Below are 13256 nucleotides of genomic sequence, written 5' to 3'. Positions count from 1 at the left end.
TTCTTCATTTTGATACAGTTCTTAGTTTGCTGTTTTCCATTATTAATAAGTTTTTCAAGATGGGTCAATAAGTACCATATTCCCTCTGTGTTTTCAAATGTTTGAGAGTGTTTTTATTTTATCTTTATTTATGTTAGAGGTCAGCATGAGTTTGCCTGCATTTGTCGATTACTTGATTTTCCTCCTCCTTGAGACAGCACTGATGCTTACTATATGCAATAAGCTCTAACATTTTCTTTTACTGTATTTAAGTATAACCATTAAATTTATATTATATGGAAGTTTTTAAAATTTTTTTTAAAAAATCTGTGCTAAAATATAGTATTAAATAACATGGGCATAGTGATCTAAGGTTACCAGCAGCTTCAATTCTACATGATCTCTCAAAATACCCTTTTGACAGATTTGCTGGGTACTCTGCCCTGGGGTCTTGTTTTCTATGGTTTTCTGTTTTGGGAGAGCTAGTCTGAGATCGGCCTACTTCTTAGTGAAGTCACCTAGGTTATTGGTGCTATTTTGATGAGTCTGGGTTTATATATCTCTGCTAATTCTGCCTATCAGATACAAAGCAGGTTCATACTTCTCTCTTCTCACTACTTCACCTCCATGAAGTTTTTTTTAAGGTAGGAGACCTGCTCAGGGGAAATATCTCTCTTCTATCTCTGCCTCTCCTCCATTCTGAAGCTGGACCCCCACAAAGAATTACCTTACAATTCCAGGGTCCTATTCCTATCCTTAGACTATATTAAAGTTTATTGACTGTACCCCTCTAGACTCCCTCCTTATTTTCAGTGAAATGTATACCTGACTGGAGATGCAGCCATATATCAACTGGTGGTGCACTCCACCTCTGGGACTGTGTCCAAATTTCATAGCAAGGCATGAGATTATGGTCGTTTTCTAATTCCACTGTAGATAGAATTTTCTTCCCAATTTCTCAAGTGTTTGTTCCTATAGAGTTTCAGGGAGGGAACTAGAGTCACTTACTTGACTTGATCATTTATTATCATCTCTTATTAGAGATTCTCAATCTGACAGATATGACAGAAATACTCTTTAAGGAAGATTATGCCAGAGTCTTTTAAGATATATATTAAAGTGGGATGAGGTGACATACCAAAAACTCTCAGAATAATCTAGGCCAGAACAGTCCAACAGAACGCTCTGCAATGATGGAATTAGTCTCTATTTGTGTTGTCCAATATAGTAGTTACTAGCCACATGTAGTTACTGCGCACTTGAAATGTGGTTTGTGAAACTGAGAAATTGATTTGATATGAATTATTTCAAATTTAATTTTATAGGGCCACACTCAGCTAATGGCCATTATATTGGACAGTGCAGATCTGGGCAATATAAAAGCCTGAATATTCGACTGTGATGAAAGAAATGGAAATAAAAAAGGATACCCAAGAGGTGTTAAGGAGAAAAGAAGCAGCAATGTTCCCATAGAGGAAAAGAGAAAGAGGAGATTTAAACAATTCAAAGGCAGTTTGCTCAGAAGAATGGGGAAACTGGTAGTACTGTCAAATAAAAAAGGGTATCTTTTGAAAAATCAATAATTTAACAGGTTGAGTTCCCAGTGGTAAGGAAACCTCTAAGTGGAAATTACTGTAAACAAGTAAAATTCTCACATGAATTGGGGGTGGGGGTGAGGGTCAGAGCTACCAAAAAAAATTTTTTTCCTTGACACTTTTGTCTTGGTCTCTTCTGCCACCATACACTCCTTTTCAGAGATTGCCTTGTCCTCCTCAACGTGCAGGGACCCTGATATATGACATAATAATGATTGTTCAAAGAAATTACTATTTTACCTACTGAATGGTTAATATGAAATCAGTTTCTGAAACACTCACTGGTGCAGAGTATCAAAGAGAAATGGTTTTGTTTTGGAAAGGAATACAAGATAAAATATTGCTTGGCATACACATAGTACTTTTCGTCTGAGATTCTCCACATACTCAGCAAGTTTAATTAATGAGAAAACCTCTAAGAAAGAGAAGTGATGAAATAAGGAACACAGATACCAGTGTTCTATTTCTGTGATTTTTAAAAATGAAGCTTAGTATTTTCTTCTTCCATTAATGCACACAAGTGTAGCCCCATGAGACAGCCTTGAGATATTCATCTTTCTGCTGAATGATTTCTCTTGAAGGCATCTCACTCATAAGGGACAGCAACCACACAGAATCTTACCCACTAACTGTATTGATGTCCTTTGCTCTATTTGCAATGGAAATCCATCCCTATCATCAGGGTGCAGCAAGCATTCTCTGATAATCAAGTCTGCACTGTCTCTGGAAAGATTGTTTTGTTGCAGACTGGAGCAGGTTATCTTCTTTATCAAAAATTACTCAAAACAAACATCCATGAATCTAGGACTAACATGCATTGAAAGGGAATAGGCAAGGCCCCTTAACGGGTAGCCTACTGTGTAATCTTCCTTTCATCTTAATTCAGAATCCCTTGGAAATTCAAGTTGCCGTATGCAAAAATATAAATTCTTCTAATTACTTATGTGTAGGGCACAGGTTTGGCCTAATCAAAAGAGATATGCAATAATATATCCTGGCATTTATTTTCATCCGTTGTAACTTGAGGAGAGGTGCTGGGGTTTTGTTTTGGTTTTGGTTTTGGTCTCATGCCTTATTCTTTTTTGTTTTGTTTTTTGCGTTTTGCTTCCCAATTGAAATTGCCCAATTTCTTTTCTCCTCCTTACTCAAAAAAATAAAAAACGAAAATGCTGTTTGGCCAAAAGAGAAAAATACCTCAGAAAATCCTGGCTTCTGAAGATTTTTACAAAGGGTTTGATGTTTTGCAAAATAAAGCTAGCTTCCATGTGCAAAACAGCTGTTTTTGTTTCAATGGGGGAAGATACTGATGGGTTTCAGTTGTTGCTTTTTAACTCATCCAGGCCTTCTGTATGTCTCCAGTCATATAGAGATCATTCACTTCTAGCCCACAGCCCTCTTATATTCTCTAGGCCCAGGACATTAAGTTTGTCCCGTCTTTTCTTGACTTTCTTTAGCCACCTGAGCCAGCGTTGTCTTATCTCTTCTCTTGTACACGGTGCCCCTTGTTTGTCCAGTGACAAGGTTTACACTCTTTTCTCATTAGTGCTGAAGACCTCCTCACACCACCAAGATCACCATTGTCCAGTAAGAGGCCATAGTGACCTTCCCATTTTAATACATTACTGAGAATTTAGGGGAGCTGATCTAACACTTTCCAGATTAAATGTCAAATTCTCAAAATTCAGATGGATTTGGAATCCACCTATTTTTTTGCTTCCATTCCCACTAGACTGCACAGTGGCACTGATTAGCACTAGCATTTTGTAATATCACTTAAGGCTTTAGCACTGTGGAGTTCTGCCAGTAATGGTGTTTAATTCACTTATATGTGCCAATTCATCTCTGTCAGGAACCTATTAATTTCTTCACTATTTTACTCTGTCCCTAGCCCCTATATAATGAGACACAGTAATCCCCATTTGTATAACCAAAAAACTCAGAGTCTCTTATAAATTATCCCTGATCCCACTGCTTTTAGTGAGCAGAAAGCCTCTGTATTTCTTTTTCATATTTAAATCAATTTTCATAAGTTATTTTCTTTAGAAGAATACACTGGAACTCTAGGCCACTAAATTAGTGAAGTCATAGAAAAACTGCAGGATTTTGATGGGTTTGTTAACATACATCCCTGTCCCAAGAAAGACTCCTATAATATCGAACCAAAGATGCACTCTTCCCACAAGCGCATGCTCTCTGTGGGGAGGGAATGTGAATGAAAATCAGTCTTTGAAGCTACTATCAGCCTAGTCATCAGTGGGCAAGATATCAAAGTACCCATAGCATTGCTATCAAAGTAAAGACCCTGTAACAAATAAAGATCAGATATATAAAATTAATCCTCTTATGCTGTTGGCATTTCTGCATGCTGTGATCTTGAGTAAACAGGAGAATGACAGCTAAGTGATGAGGAAGAGTTAACATAAATTCAAGAGAGTATTTCATTGTATTATCATATGAAACTCACATACATCTTTGCTACCTGTTCTGTATTTTTCAGGATTGGAGCAAAACATCAGGAGCTAAGGGAAAAGCAGGCAAGAGGTCTTCTTGATTATGCTACTGGTGCAATTGGATCAGTATACGACATGGATGATGATGAAATGGACCCCAATTATGCCAGAGTGAACCACTTTCGGGAACCATGCACATCAGCAAATGTCTTTAGATCTCCATCTCCCCCTCGAGCTGGACCATTTGGTTACCCTCGGGATGGCCGTCCACTGTCTCCAGAAAGAGACCACTTAGAGGGTCTCTATGCCAAGGTCAACAAGCCATACCATCCACTGGCTCCAGCTGACAGGTAATAAACTTAGTGATAGATAAATATAGCTTTAATTTAGTATGTTTCAAATCATCTCTACTGCTGAAACCGATAAAAAATATCTCCTTCAATCGATGAAAACTGAAATGACTCAGTACCCTAGACAAGTGCCATCCTTTGACCAACCTGTAAGATATCCACCATCAAAAATAAAACCATAGCCAATTGTAAGGTGGCATGAATGAATAGTAGTAGCAGAGTTCATGATGCAACAGGGAGCCATTTTTGAAGGAATATTGTGACAGACATCTCATGATGAAAACTTTGAACAAATATTGTCCTTTCTCCTAAGAGACCAAATGTAAAAGATTTATTCAGGAAGACGGCATGGCACATGGAGGTGGAGAGTCAGAAAAGAGAAAATGATAGCTTCCAAGTAGGTGTAATTGAAGTGGGAATTACAGATAGCTGCAGAGGAGCAGGGGCCTTTGAAAAGTAAGATGGGGATTTTGTACTCAAGGGAAAGGTGACCCTGTATAGATATTCATGGATGATCAGAGGTAGAAAAAGAGATAATCTTGGCAATAGGAGTTTGATGAAGTAGAGAAAGATAAGAGGTGACAAGGCCACGGATCTTTAGGTTTAGCAGCTAAGGAGAGGGATAATAGGACCATCTGTCAGTACAATTGAAGTAGGTAGAGAACAAGATGTTTTCAACCCCACCTCCTGCCAAAAGTAAAATGTTTCATGTCTTGAAAGATTGATGTAAGAGAGTTTTAGTCAATATACATTGTTAGGTGACCCTTAGAATTACACATGCAAGGAATGAGTTGACTGATCTTGGACTAATCTGACTAGCTTGACGAGGGAGGAGGTGGGGTAGAAGGGTAGCAGGCACAGAGAGCTCTCATTCTATATGAAGAAAAGACTTGTTTTCCAGACTTCTTAGGGTTCTGACAACCACCCAGTCCCTATTAGTAACCAGCCTTTGTGTGATAGCATGATATATTGCATATGTTTACCATTTACATTTCCCCAGCTGGGTGATATTATGCACTTTCAATTAGGTTGGGGAGAGGAAGGGAAATCATGGCATTTTTATGCAGACTGTAAAGTGTAGCTTCACAAGACTGATTACCTTTCAGAGCCTTTCCAATAACCAAGTGGGAAGGAAGGAGCAATTTTTAATCCTTACTGTCAGGCTTCCAGGTTGATAATATTAAAGAAAGATGGTCAAGTTTTTCTTTGGGACAAAATGAAAATATAAATTTTTATGACTGTGATATAGCCATAATAACTAAACTGCTAATTCAAAGAATTGATTAAGAGTTGAATTTTTCTCCCCAACCTTCATAGTGGATTGAATTTTATCATATAAATAATAACACCAGGCATGAGTCTCTTCTGGCCCAAATCATAGTCAATCTTACCTTCCCTAAATTAGATAGGTCTTCATAACAATCCTCTTTGCATATTCCACAGCTAGAATCCCAACACAGAGGGACTGTTTATAGGAACCTCCCAAGCCAGTATTTTCCAATACTAATTCCATGGAAATAAATATGAGGCATTTTATTTAAAAAAAAGATTCACAAGTCAAATATGTATGGGGAATTCTAGGAATTCTAGGGTAAGCCACAAGGAACAGGTCTTTCTTTTTTTTTTTTTTTTTTTCCGAGGCAGAGTCTCACTTTATCGACCAGGCTGGAGTACAGTGGTGTGATCTTGGCTTACTGCAACCTCCACCCCCTAGGTTCAAGCGATTCTCCTGCTTCACCCTCCCAAGTGAGTAGCTGGTATTATGGACACCTGCAACCACACCCAGCTAATTTTTGAATTTTTAGTAGAGACAGGGTTTCACCATCTTGGCCAGGCTGGTCTTGAACTCCTAACCTCGTGATCCACCCACCTCGGCATCCCAAAGTTCTGGGATTTGAGGCATGAGCCACCGGGCTCGGTCGGAATAGGTTTTCTTATTACAGTCTTCTTATGCCCAATATGCTGACACGCATTCTGAGTTTCTAAGAGGACTCATCCAATAACCAGCACACATTATCCCCCAAATTTTTGTCACCTAAAGCATATGTTTCCTCTAGATCTTTGCAACACTATTTAGGAAAGTATATACTAACTAGTTTTCATCTATGTAGATGTGACCAGAAAATAAACTTCTTACGATAATCTTAACTGCAGCCGCTATAAAATGATATCAAGAAAAAAATAATTGTTGACTGCCCAGTCCAGATATATGTGTAAAAGAGTCTTACTTTTGGCTCTGACCCCCTTATATTAAAAGTGATCTAAAGCTGCTTTCAGTAGAGTTTAGACTGCTATCCTATTTTTGGGTAGCAGAATTATACTCAGAATTATCTTTATCCTGCTCTTATATTTAATTACACTTAAAGACTGACCTGCTCCTTGTTCTTCAAGTCTTCAAGCAAGCTGATTTTGTCCTGGTACATAGTAAGCATTCAATAATGTTAGCTATTATCATCATCATTGTTACTATTATTATTACTCTCCTTTTTCAGTGAAATTCTGAACTTCCCTGATATGCCTGTGCCCAGATAAGTCTAAGAAGAGTTGCTATGGCAGCTTCCCTAGTAGTATCCATAAGCAGGAACCTACTAATTCTAAACCTACCATATGTACTATTAGAGGGCAATGCTATTCACCCATTCATCTTTTCAGTCCTGAACTCATTTAGTAAGTATGTATTTGACACCTAATGTGTTCTAACTACTGTAGAAAGCTTTAGGGAAGATAGAGAGATGATTAAGAAACAGTCCCAGGCCAGAGGAGGTCATAATCTAGTGAACAGAGGACCAACACATGTAGAAATGGATCATTGCAATGTCTTGTGAATAGAAGGAAAAGAAGTTTTTCTTTTCTAACTCTGCCTAGGCTAGTCAGGAAAGTCCTCCAAACAGAGGTGATATTTGAACTGGCTCTAGAAGGGTAAGACAGGAGCAATTGCAGTAGGAGAATTGTTTTCTTTGCAGAATAATTAAGCATGTACAAGGGCAAAGTGGCCCGAAAGAGCAGGCCTGTAGGGGAGCTAAGAAGCACCCTGACACAGAGTGTGGATGGGAAGGAAAGTGATAGGAAAAAGGTTGCAAAGCAGGCTTGGGTCAGTTTGTGATTTAATGGGTTGTATCTTAGGCTGATACTAATTGATTGATAGTGGCTGTCCAGAAATCTGTGTTGACGAAGGTTCTGAGGCAAGGCACAGTATAATCCCAGCACTTTTGGGAGTCTGGGGTAAGGGGGAATTACTTGAGGCCAGGAGTTGGAGGCCAGGAGTTGGAGACCAGCCTGAGCAATATAGCAAGACCCCATCTCTACAAAATGTTTTCTTTTCTTTTCTTTCTTTTTTTTTTGAGTCTCACTCTGTCACCCAGGCTGGAGTGCAGTGGCATGTTGTCAGCTCACTGCAACCTCCACCTCAGGGTTCAAGCAATTCTCGTGTCTCCACTCCCAAGTAGCTGGGACTACAGGCACGAGCCACCACCCTGACTCATTTTTTGTATTTTTAGTAGAGATGTGGTTTTGCCATGTTGACCATGCTGGTCTCAAACTCCTGACTTCAGGTGATCTGCCCACCTCGGCTTCCCAAAATGCTGGGATTACAGACGTGAGCCACCACGCCCAGCCTCTACAAAAGTTTTTTTTTTTAATTATCCAGGTGTGGTGGTGTGCACCTGTAGTCCAACCTACTCAGGAAGCTGAGGTGGGAGGATGGCTTGAGCCCAGAAGTCCAAGGCTGTAGTGACCTGTTGATTATACCACTGTACTCCACCCTGGGTGACAGAGAAAGATCCTGTCTTAAAAGAAAAAAAGAAGGGTTCTGAAGTTATACCTGAATAGGGGTTATTTTTTCTGGACTCTAGAATGATGAGTGGTAGCAAGCGTGTAAGGGGTTTTTATGTATTTGCCAATCAGTGGACAATGGGAGCCACTAAAGTGTCATAATTGGGGAATGAGCTGATGGATTTGTGTTTTGGGAAAACAGCTCTTCCAGCTTGATGGCAGACAAAGAAGAACATGGTTAGACTAAGAGACAAAGTTAGAGATGATTACAGTAGTAAATGAGGACAGAAGCTTGTCCTCATTTGACTCCTCATTTGAGGAGGGGTGTTGGAAACAGGAGAGTATAAGAAGCAGCCCAAAACCTTAGCTTAAAACAAAGACAAAGATGTTTCGCAGATATCACAGACATGAGGCTTTCAAATGCTTCACAGAGCTCAGTGGAATAAGGACTAAAAAGAGTGCTTTAGATTTGGCCACTAAAAGGTCATCAGTTAATTTAGAGAGAACAATTTTAGTAGCTAAGTAGGACCAGGGGGAGAATTACAATGAGAAGAGAATTGATTAACAGGTGAGAACTTAAAGAGTGAGCTCTTGGTGACAGAGAACAGTTATAGAATGGAAAAGTTGCAGCTTTGAAGTTCCTTCTGTGACAGTATTTCAGAGCTAACAAGAGAATTCAGACTGTCTAGAGTGACCTTCTCATATGATTATTGCAGAAACTGAGGCCCAGGGAAGTTGAGTGACTTGCCCAAGATCACACAGCATGGAATCAGGACTTTATTCTAGATCTCTCTGTTCTACAGTCTTCTTTTCCCTACCCCACACTATGATATAGACCCACATTCTCATTTCCTGCTTGAGGAATGTATTAGTCCATTCTTGCACTGCTATAATAAGATACCTGTGACTGGGTAATTTACAAAGAAAAGAGGTTTGATTGGCTCACAGTTCTGCAGGCTGTCCAGGAAGCATGATGCTGGCATCAGCTCAGCTTCTTGGGAGGCCTCCAGAAACTTTCTTTCATGACAGAAGGCAAAGGGGAAGCAGGCAGTTCTTACATGGCAGGAGCAGGAGCAAGACAGAGAGGAGGGAGGTGCTACACACTTCTAAATGGCCAGATCTCACGAGAACTCACTCACTATTACAAAAACCGTACCAATGGGGAAATCCACCCCCATGATCAAATCACCTCCCACCAGGCCCCACCTCCAACATTGGGGATTACAATTAGACATGAAATTTAGGCAGGAACACAGATCCAACCATATTAAGGAAATTAGTACCTGGACAAGTAAAGAAGCATCCATCTGGGCTCCCAACATGTAATGGCAGATTAAATCATGGGGTTGGGGATGAAGCTGATATGGGTCCAGTCCACTTCCAAATACTCCTGCGTGAGCTGCATGATTTATCCAAGATGCCATTTTTTTTATTTTCATGCATATAATTCAACAAATACTTACTGAGTATCCACTAAGGGCCAGGGCCTGAGTTCAGTACTAAACTCACCAGGGAACTGGGAGGAAGATGATTATGCCGCCTTCATTATGGAGATTAGGATCCAATGGCAATGCGAAGACCTAAACATGCAGTGGAACACAGTGTGGAAAGTGCAACTGAAGAGTAAGTGCAGGGTACTGGCTGGGGCCAGGCAGCAAAGGTGAAAATAGAGGGGAGAGGAAGCATGATGTGTTAGGGGGACTGAAAGACTCTCAGTAAAATAGAAACCTGGTGGGAGAGGTAAATGGAAAGAGAGAACATGGGATGGCCTCAGAGCTGACCAAAGGCAGGGGAGAGAGGTTGGCCAGCCTTGCTGAAGAGTTTGGACTCCATCCTGAGGGAGATCGGGCAGGGTTTGGGTTGGGGAAGAGACTGAGGGTTTTAACGTGAGATATAATCCTGGAATTCAATAGGCTGTTTAATAGCATAGGCAATTTATCCTCACCTACTTATTTGTAAAAGGGAAGATTATAATAATAGCCTTGCATCTGTGATGGTTAAATATGATTTTACATTTTGCGTTTTTTTCTATCTCCATATGAAACATACCCTATTTGTCCATATATCTCTGTCTTATAGGAACAGATCATGTGTACATGGCCCATACTAGCTTTCTAACAGGGGCAACTTTGGTCTCATACCTACTTGCTTCTCAAAGGTTGGCCCTGAACCTTCAGCCCATCTTAGAAAAAAAAAAAGTTGCCTTATAAAAGATTCATCTGTAAACGACAGTGGTTAAAATAAAACATTTCTACCACCAGGACAAGAGACACATGACTGGATTTTCACAGTGCTGGTTCTTCCAGGATTTGAACATAGCATGGGTTAAATGCTGCCCTCAAAGCCTGACAATTACTCCGGTTTACAGTGTGTTAGTTTTCCACCACAATGCCAGCATTGAAAGGGCTCCCACAGTGTATGAACATGAAAACTTTATGTCTGGATGAGGACAAAACAGTCCCAAATAGGGGGCTAGAAGGTACTTGTGGCACACAACACAAATGCAGTTTTGCATTAGTTTGTGTGACAATATGCCATTCATTTCTAGAGGTTGCCTAATGGGTTTGGTTCCACACATTATCAGTTAAAAAAGAAAAAAAAAGTTTTTGGATGTTTACCTCTAAAAATATGGGCATTTGTTTCTAACTGATATATACTAATTTACCCTACTACTATATTACATATAAGACACATACCAAATAGAGAAATTAATTTTAAAATGAGACTTTAACAAATTATAAGTAGTGGTTCTGATATTTTCTTCCTCCCTCAAATGGGGTTTATACAGCCCATTTTGGAGACCACTGGTCTCAGATTCAGGCTTCATGGTGGTTGGGACCTATCCTGCCTTTGCTCACCCTGTCTCCTCAGTTCCTGGGGCAGTCTGTCCTCAATAAATATTTTGGGAATAATGAATGAATGAATAGTTTAACAGAATCTTTTTTTTTTTCTTGAGATGGAGCTTCACTCTTGTTGCCCAGGCTGGAGTGCAATGGCGCAATCTTGGCTCACTGCAACCTCCGCCTCCCGAGTTCAAGCGATTCCCTTGCCTCAGCCTCCCGAGTAGCTGGGATTACAGATGTGCACCACCACACCCAGCTAATTTTTTGTATTTTTAGTAGAGACGGGGTTTCACCATGTTGGCCAGGCTGTTCTCGAACTCCTGACCTCGTGATCTGCCCACCTTGGCCTCCCAAAGGGCTAGGATTATGGGCATGAGCCACTGCGCCCGGCTGGTTTAATAGTATCTTAAAGTTGGCTAGGACCTTCAGTGGTCAAGCCTCATGTCCCACTCATCGAGGCATCTTCTCCATGAACTGCCTCATGAATGTCACCTAACTCACATTGGCATACTTCAGTGACAAAATTCATGAGGCATCCTTTTTCTTTTAGATCACTCTAGTTGATGTAGAAATGCTCACTTTTTACCCACCCAAACACTGTTTCCCTGTAGCTTTTGCCAGGGATTTTGGGTTGAGCTACCCAGACACAGCATCTAAGCCTCATTAACAGCCTTTTAGATATCTAAAGTGACTGCTATGACCACCTTCACTAACAAACATTTATGAACTCTAAACATATGTCGGGCTCTGTGCTCAGCACTGGCCTTAAGAAGGATATAGAAAACACAGCAAATGACCTTGAGAAGTTTCTTATATAATCATTTCTTCAGCATAAACTCCCACAGCTGTTTTAGCCCCTTCTTAAATTACAATTCACACCTTCAGCCCTCTTGGCAGCCATTTGGGGTATATGTACACTAAAGTCTATTGAGTTTATGATTCCTTTGTTGGGCATGGCTTGCAGAACTGGGTACCATATTTCAGATATGGTCAGAAAACCACGGAAATCAGTGGGACTCTGGGTATCCTTTGATTTTAATCCTTTGCACTTATTAATGTGACCCAAGCTTTTACGTCCATTGTCATTATTAGTTTCTATTGCACTTTTTAACTAAATGTCTGGGGGTTTTTTTTGTTTTTGTTTTTTTTTCACTTGAGTTGCTATCAAACGAGATTCCCCAGTAAATTTACAAAATCCTATATTGGTACAATAACTTTTTAAAATATGGGATAGTCTCTTTCCCAAGTTGAATATTTACTTGTTAGGTTTAGCCCATTGTTGTAGCCAATAAAGATATTTTAAAGTATCGATTTTTGTACTCCAATGTATATGTTATTCTTCCTAAATTGTACCATCCTCATGTTTAATCATTGTGAGCTCATCCATGTCGTTGATAAGATCGTTGATCAGTGTCAGATACAATCCCTGCATCACATCACTCGAGACCTCCATTAATCAACACTCTTTGGGATCTTCAGTTAGCTATTAATCTAGTCTGCTATTATCTAGTCTGCATTTTCCAGTTCATCTGAACTTATCTTACTAATAACGAGGTACACCATGTTTGTGAAAATCCTTTGATTTACCACTCTGGTAACCCTAAGAAGAAAAGGAATTACGGTTGGGTGTGGTGGTTCAAGCCTGTAATCCCAGCACTTTGGGAGGGAGACCAAGGTGGGCGGATCACCTGAGGTCAGGAGTTCGAGACCAGACTGACCAACCTGGAGAAACCCCATCTCTACTAAAAATACAAAATTAACTGGGCATGATGACCCATGCCTGTAATCCCAGCTACTTGGGAGGCTGAGGCAGGAGAATCGCTTGAACCCAGGAGGTGCAGGTTGCGGTCAGCCAAGATTGTGCCATTGCACTACAGCCTGGGCAACAAGAGCGAAACTCCATCTCAAAAAAAAAAAAAAGGGGGGGGGAGGGGGGGGATGGGGGAACTGTTTGTTCTTGATGAATCTTAGAGAGCACCTTTTTTTTTTTTGGAGACGAAGTTTCGCTTTTGTTGCCCAGGCTGGAGTGCAGTGGCGCAATCTCAGCTCACCGTTACTTCCACCTCCCAGGTTCAAGCGATTCTCCTGCCTCAGCCTCCCAAGTAGCTGGGATTACAGGTGTCTGCCACCATGCCTGGCTAATTTTTTGTATTTTTACTAGCGACAGGGTTTCATCATGTTGGCCAGGCTGGTCTCAAACTCCTGACCTCAGGTGATCCGCCCGCTTCGGCCTCCCGAAGTGCTGGGATTACAGGCATGAGCCACCGC

General features: G+C 40.5%; 2 protein-coding genes across 6 annotated transcripts in view; both read left to right on the top strand.

The window, feature by feature from the left end:
• EEF1B2 (eukaryotic translation elongation factor 1 beta 2) overlaps positions 1 to 13256 on the top strand; it is a 954602-nt gene that overhangs the window by 221245 nt on the left and 720101 nt on the right. Inside the window, exon 1 of one of the 2 annotated variants that reach the window (XM_050750905.1) lies at positions 12916 to 12926. The exons of the other annotated variant lie outside the window; for it this stretch is intronic. The gene's annotated coding sequence lies outside the window, so the exon portion shown is untranslated. Of the gene's footprint in view, positions 1 to 12915; positions 12927 to 13256 lie in introns of those variants that run through there. 2 annotated transcript variants of the gene reach the window in all.
• The window catches only part of PARD3B (par-3 family cell polarity regulator beta), a 1099140-nt gene that overhangs the window by 909253 nt on the left and 176631 nt on the right, over positions 1 to 13256 (top strand). For all 4 annotated transcript variants that reach the window (XR_007718129.1, XM_050750804.1, XM_050750806.1 and 1 more), the window contains one exon: positions 4072 to 4374. Coding sequence is in view for 3 of the 4 variants with exons in the window: in XM_050750804.1 (XP_050606761.1) it covers positions 4072 to 4374 (303 nt within the window). In the remaining variant the exon portion in view is untranslated. The remainder of the gene's footprint in view (positions 1 to 4071; positions 4375 to 13256) is intronic.

Source organism: Macaca thibetana, chromosome 12 (assembly GCF_024542745.1).
Source record: "Macaca thibetana thibetana isolate TM-01 chromosome 12, ASM2454274v1, whole genome shotgun sequence".
Classification (NCBI taxonomy): Eukaryota; Metazoa; Chordata; class Mammalia; order Primates; family Cercopithecidae; genus Macaca; species Macaca thibetana.
This window is presented reverse-complemented; position numbering and strand designations above follow the sequence as displayed.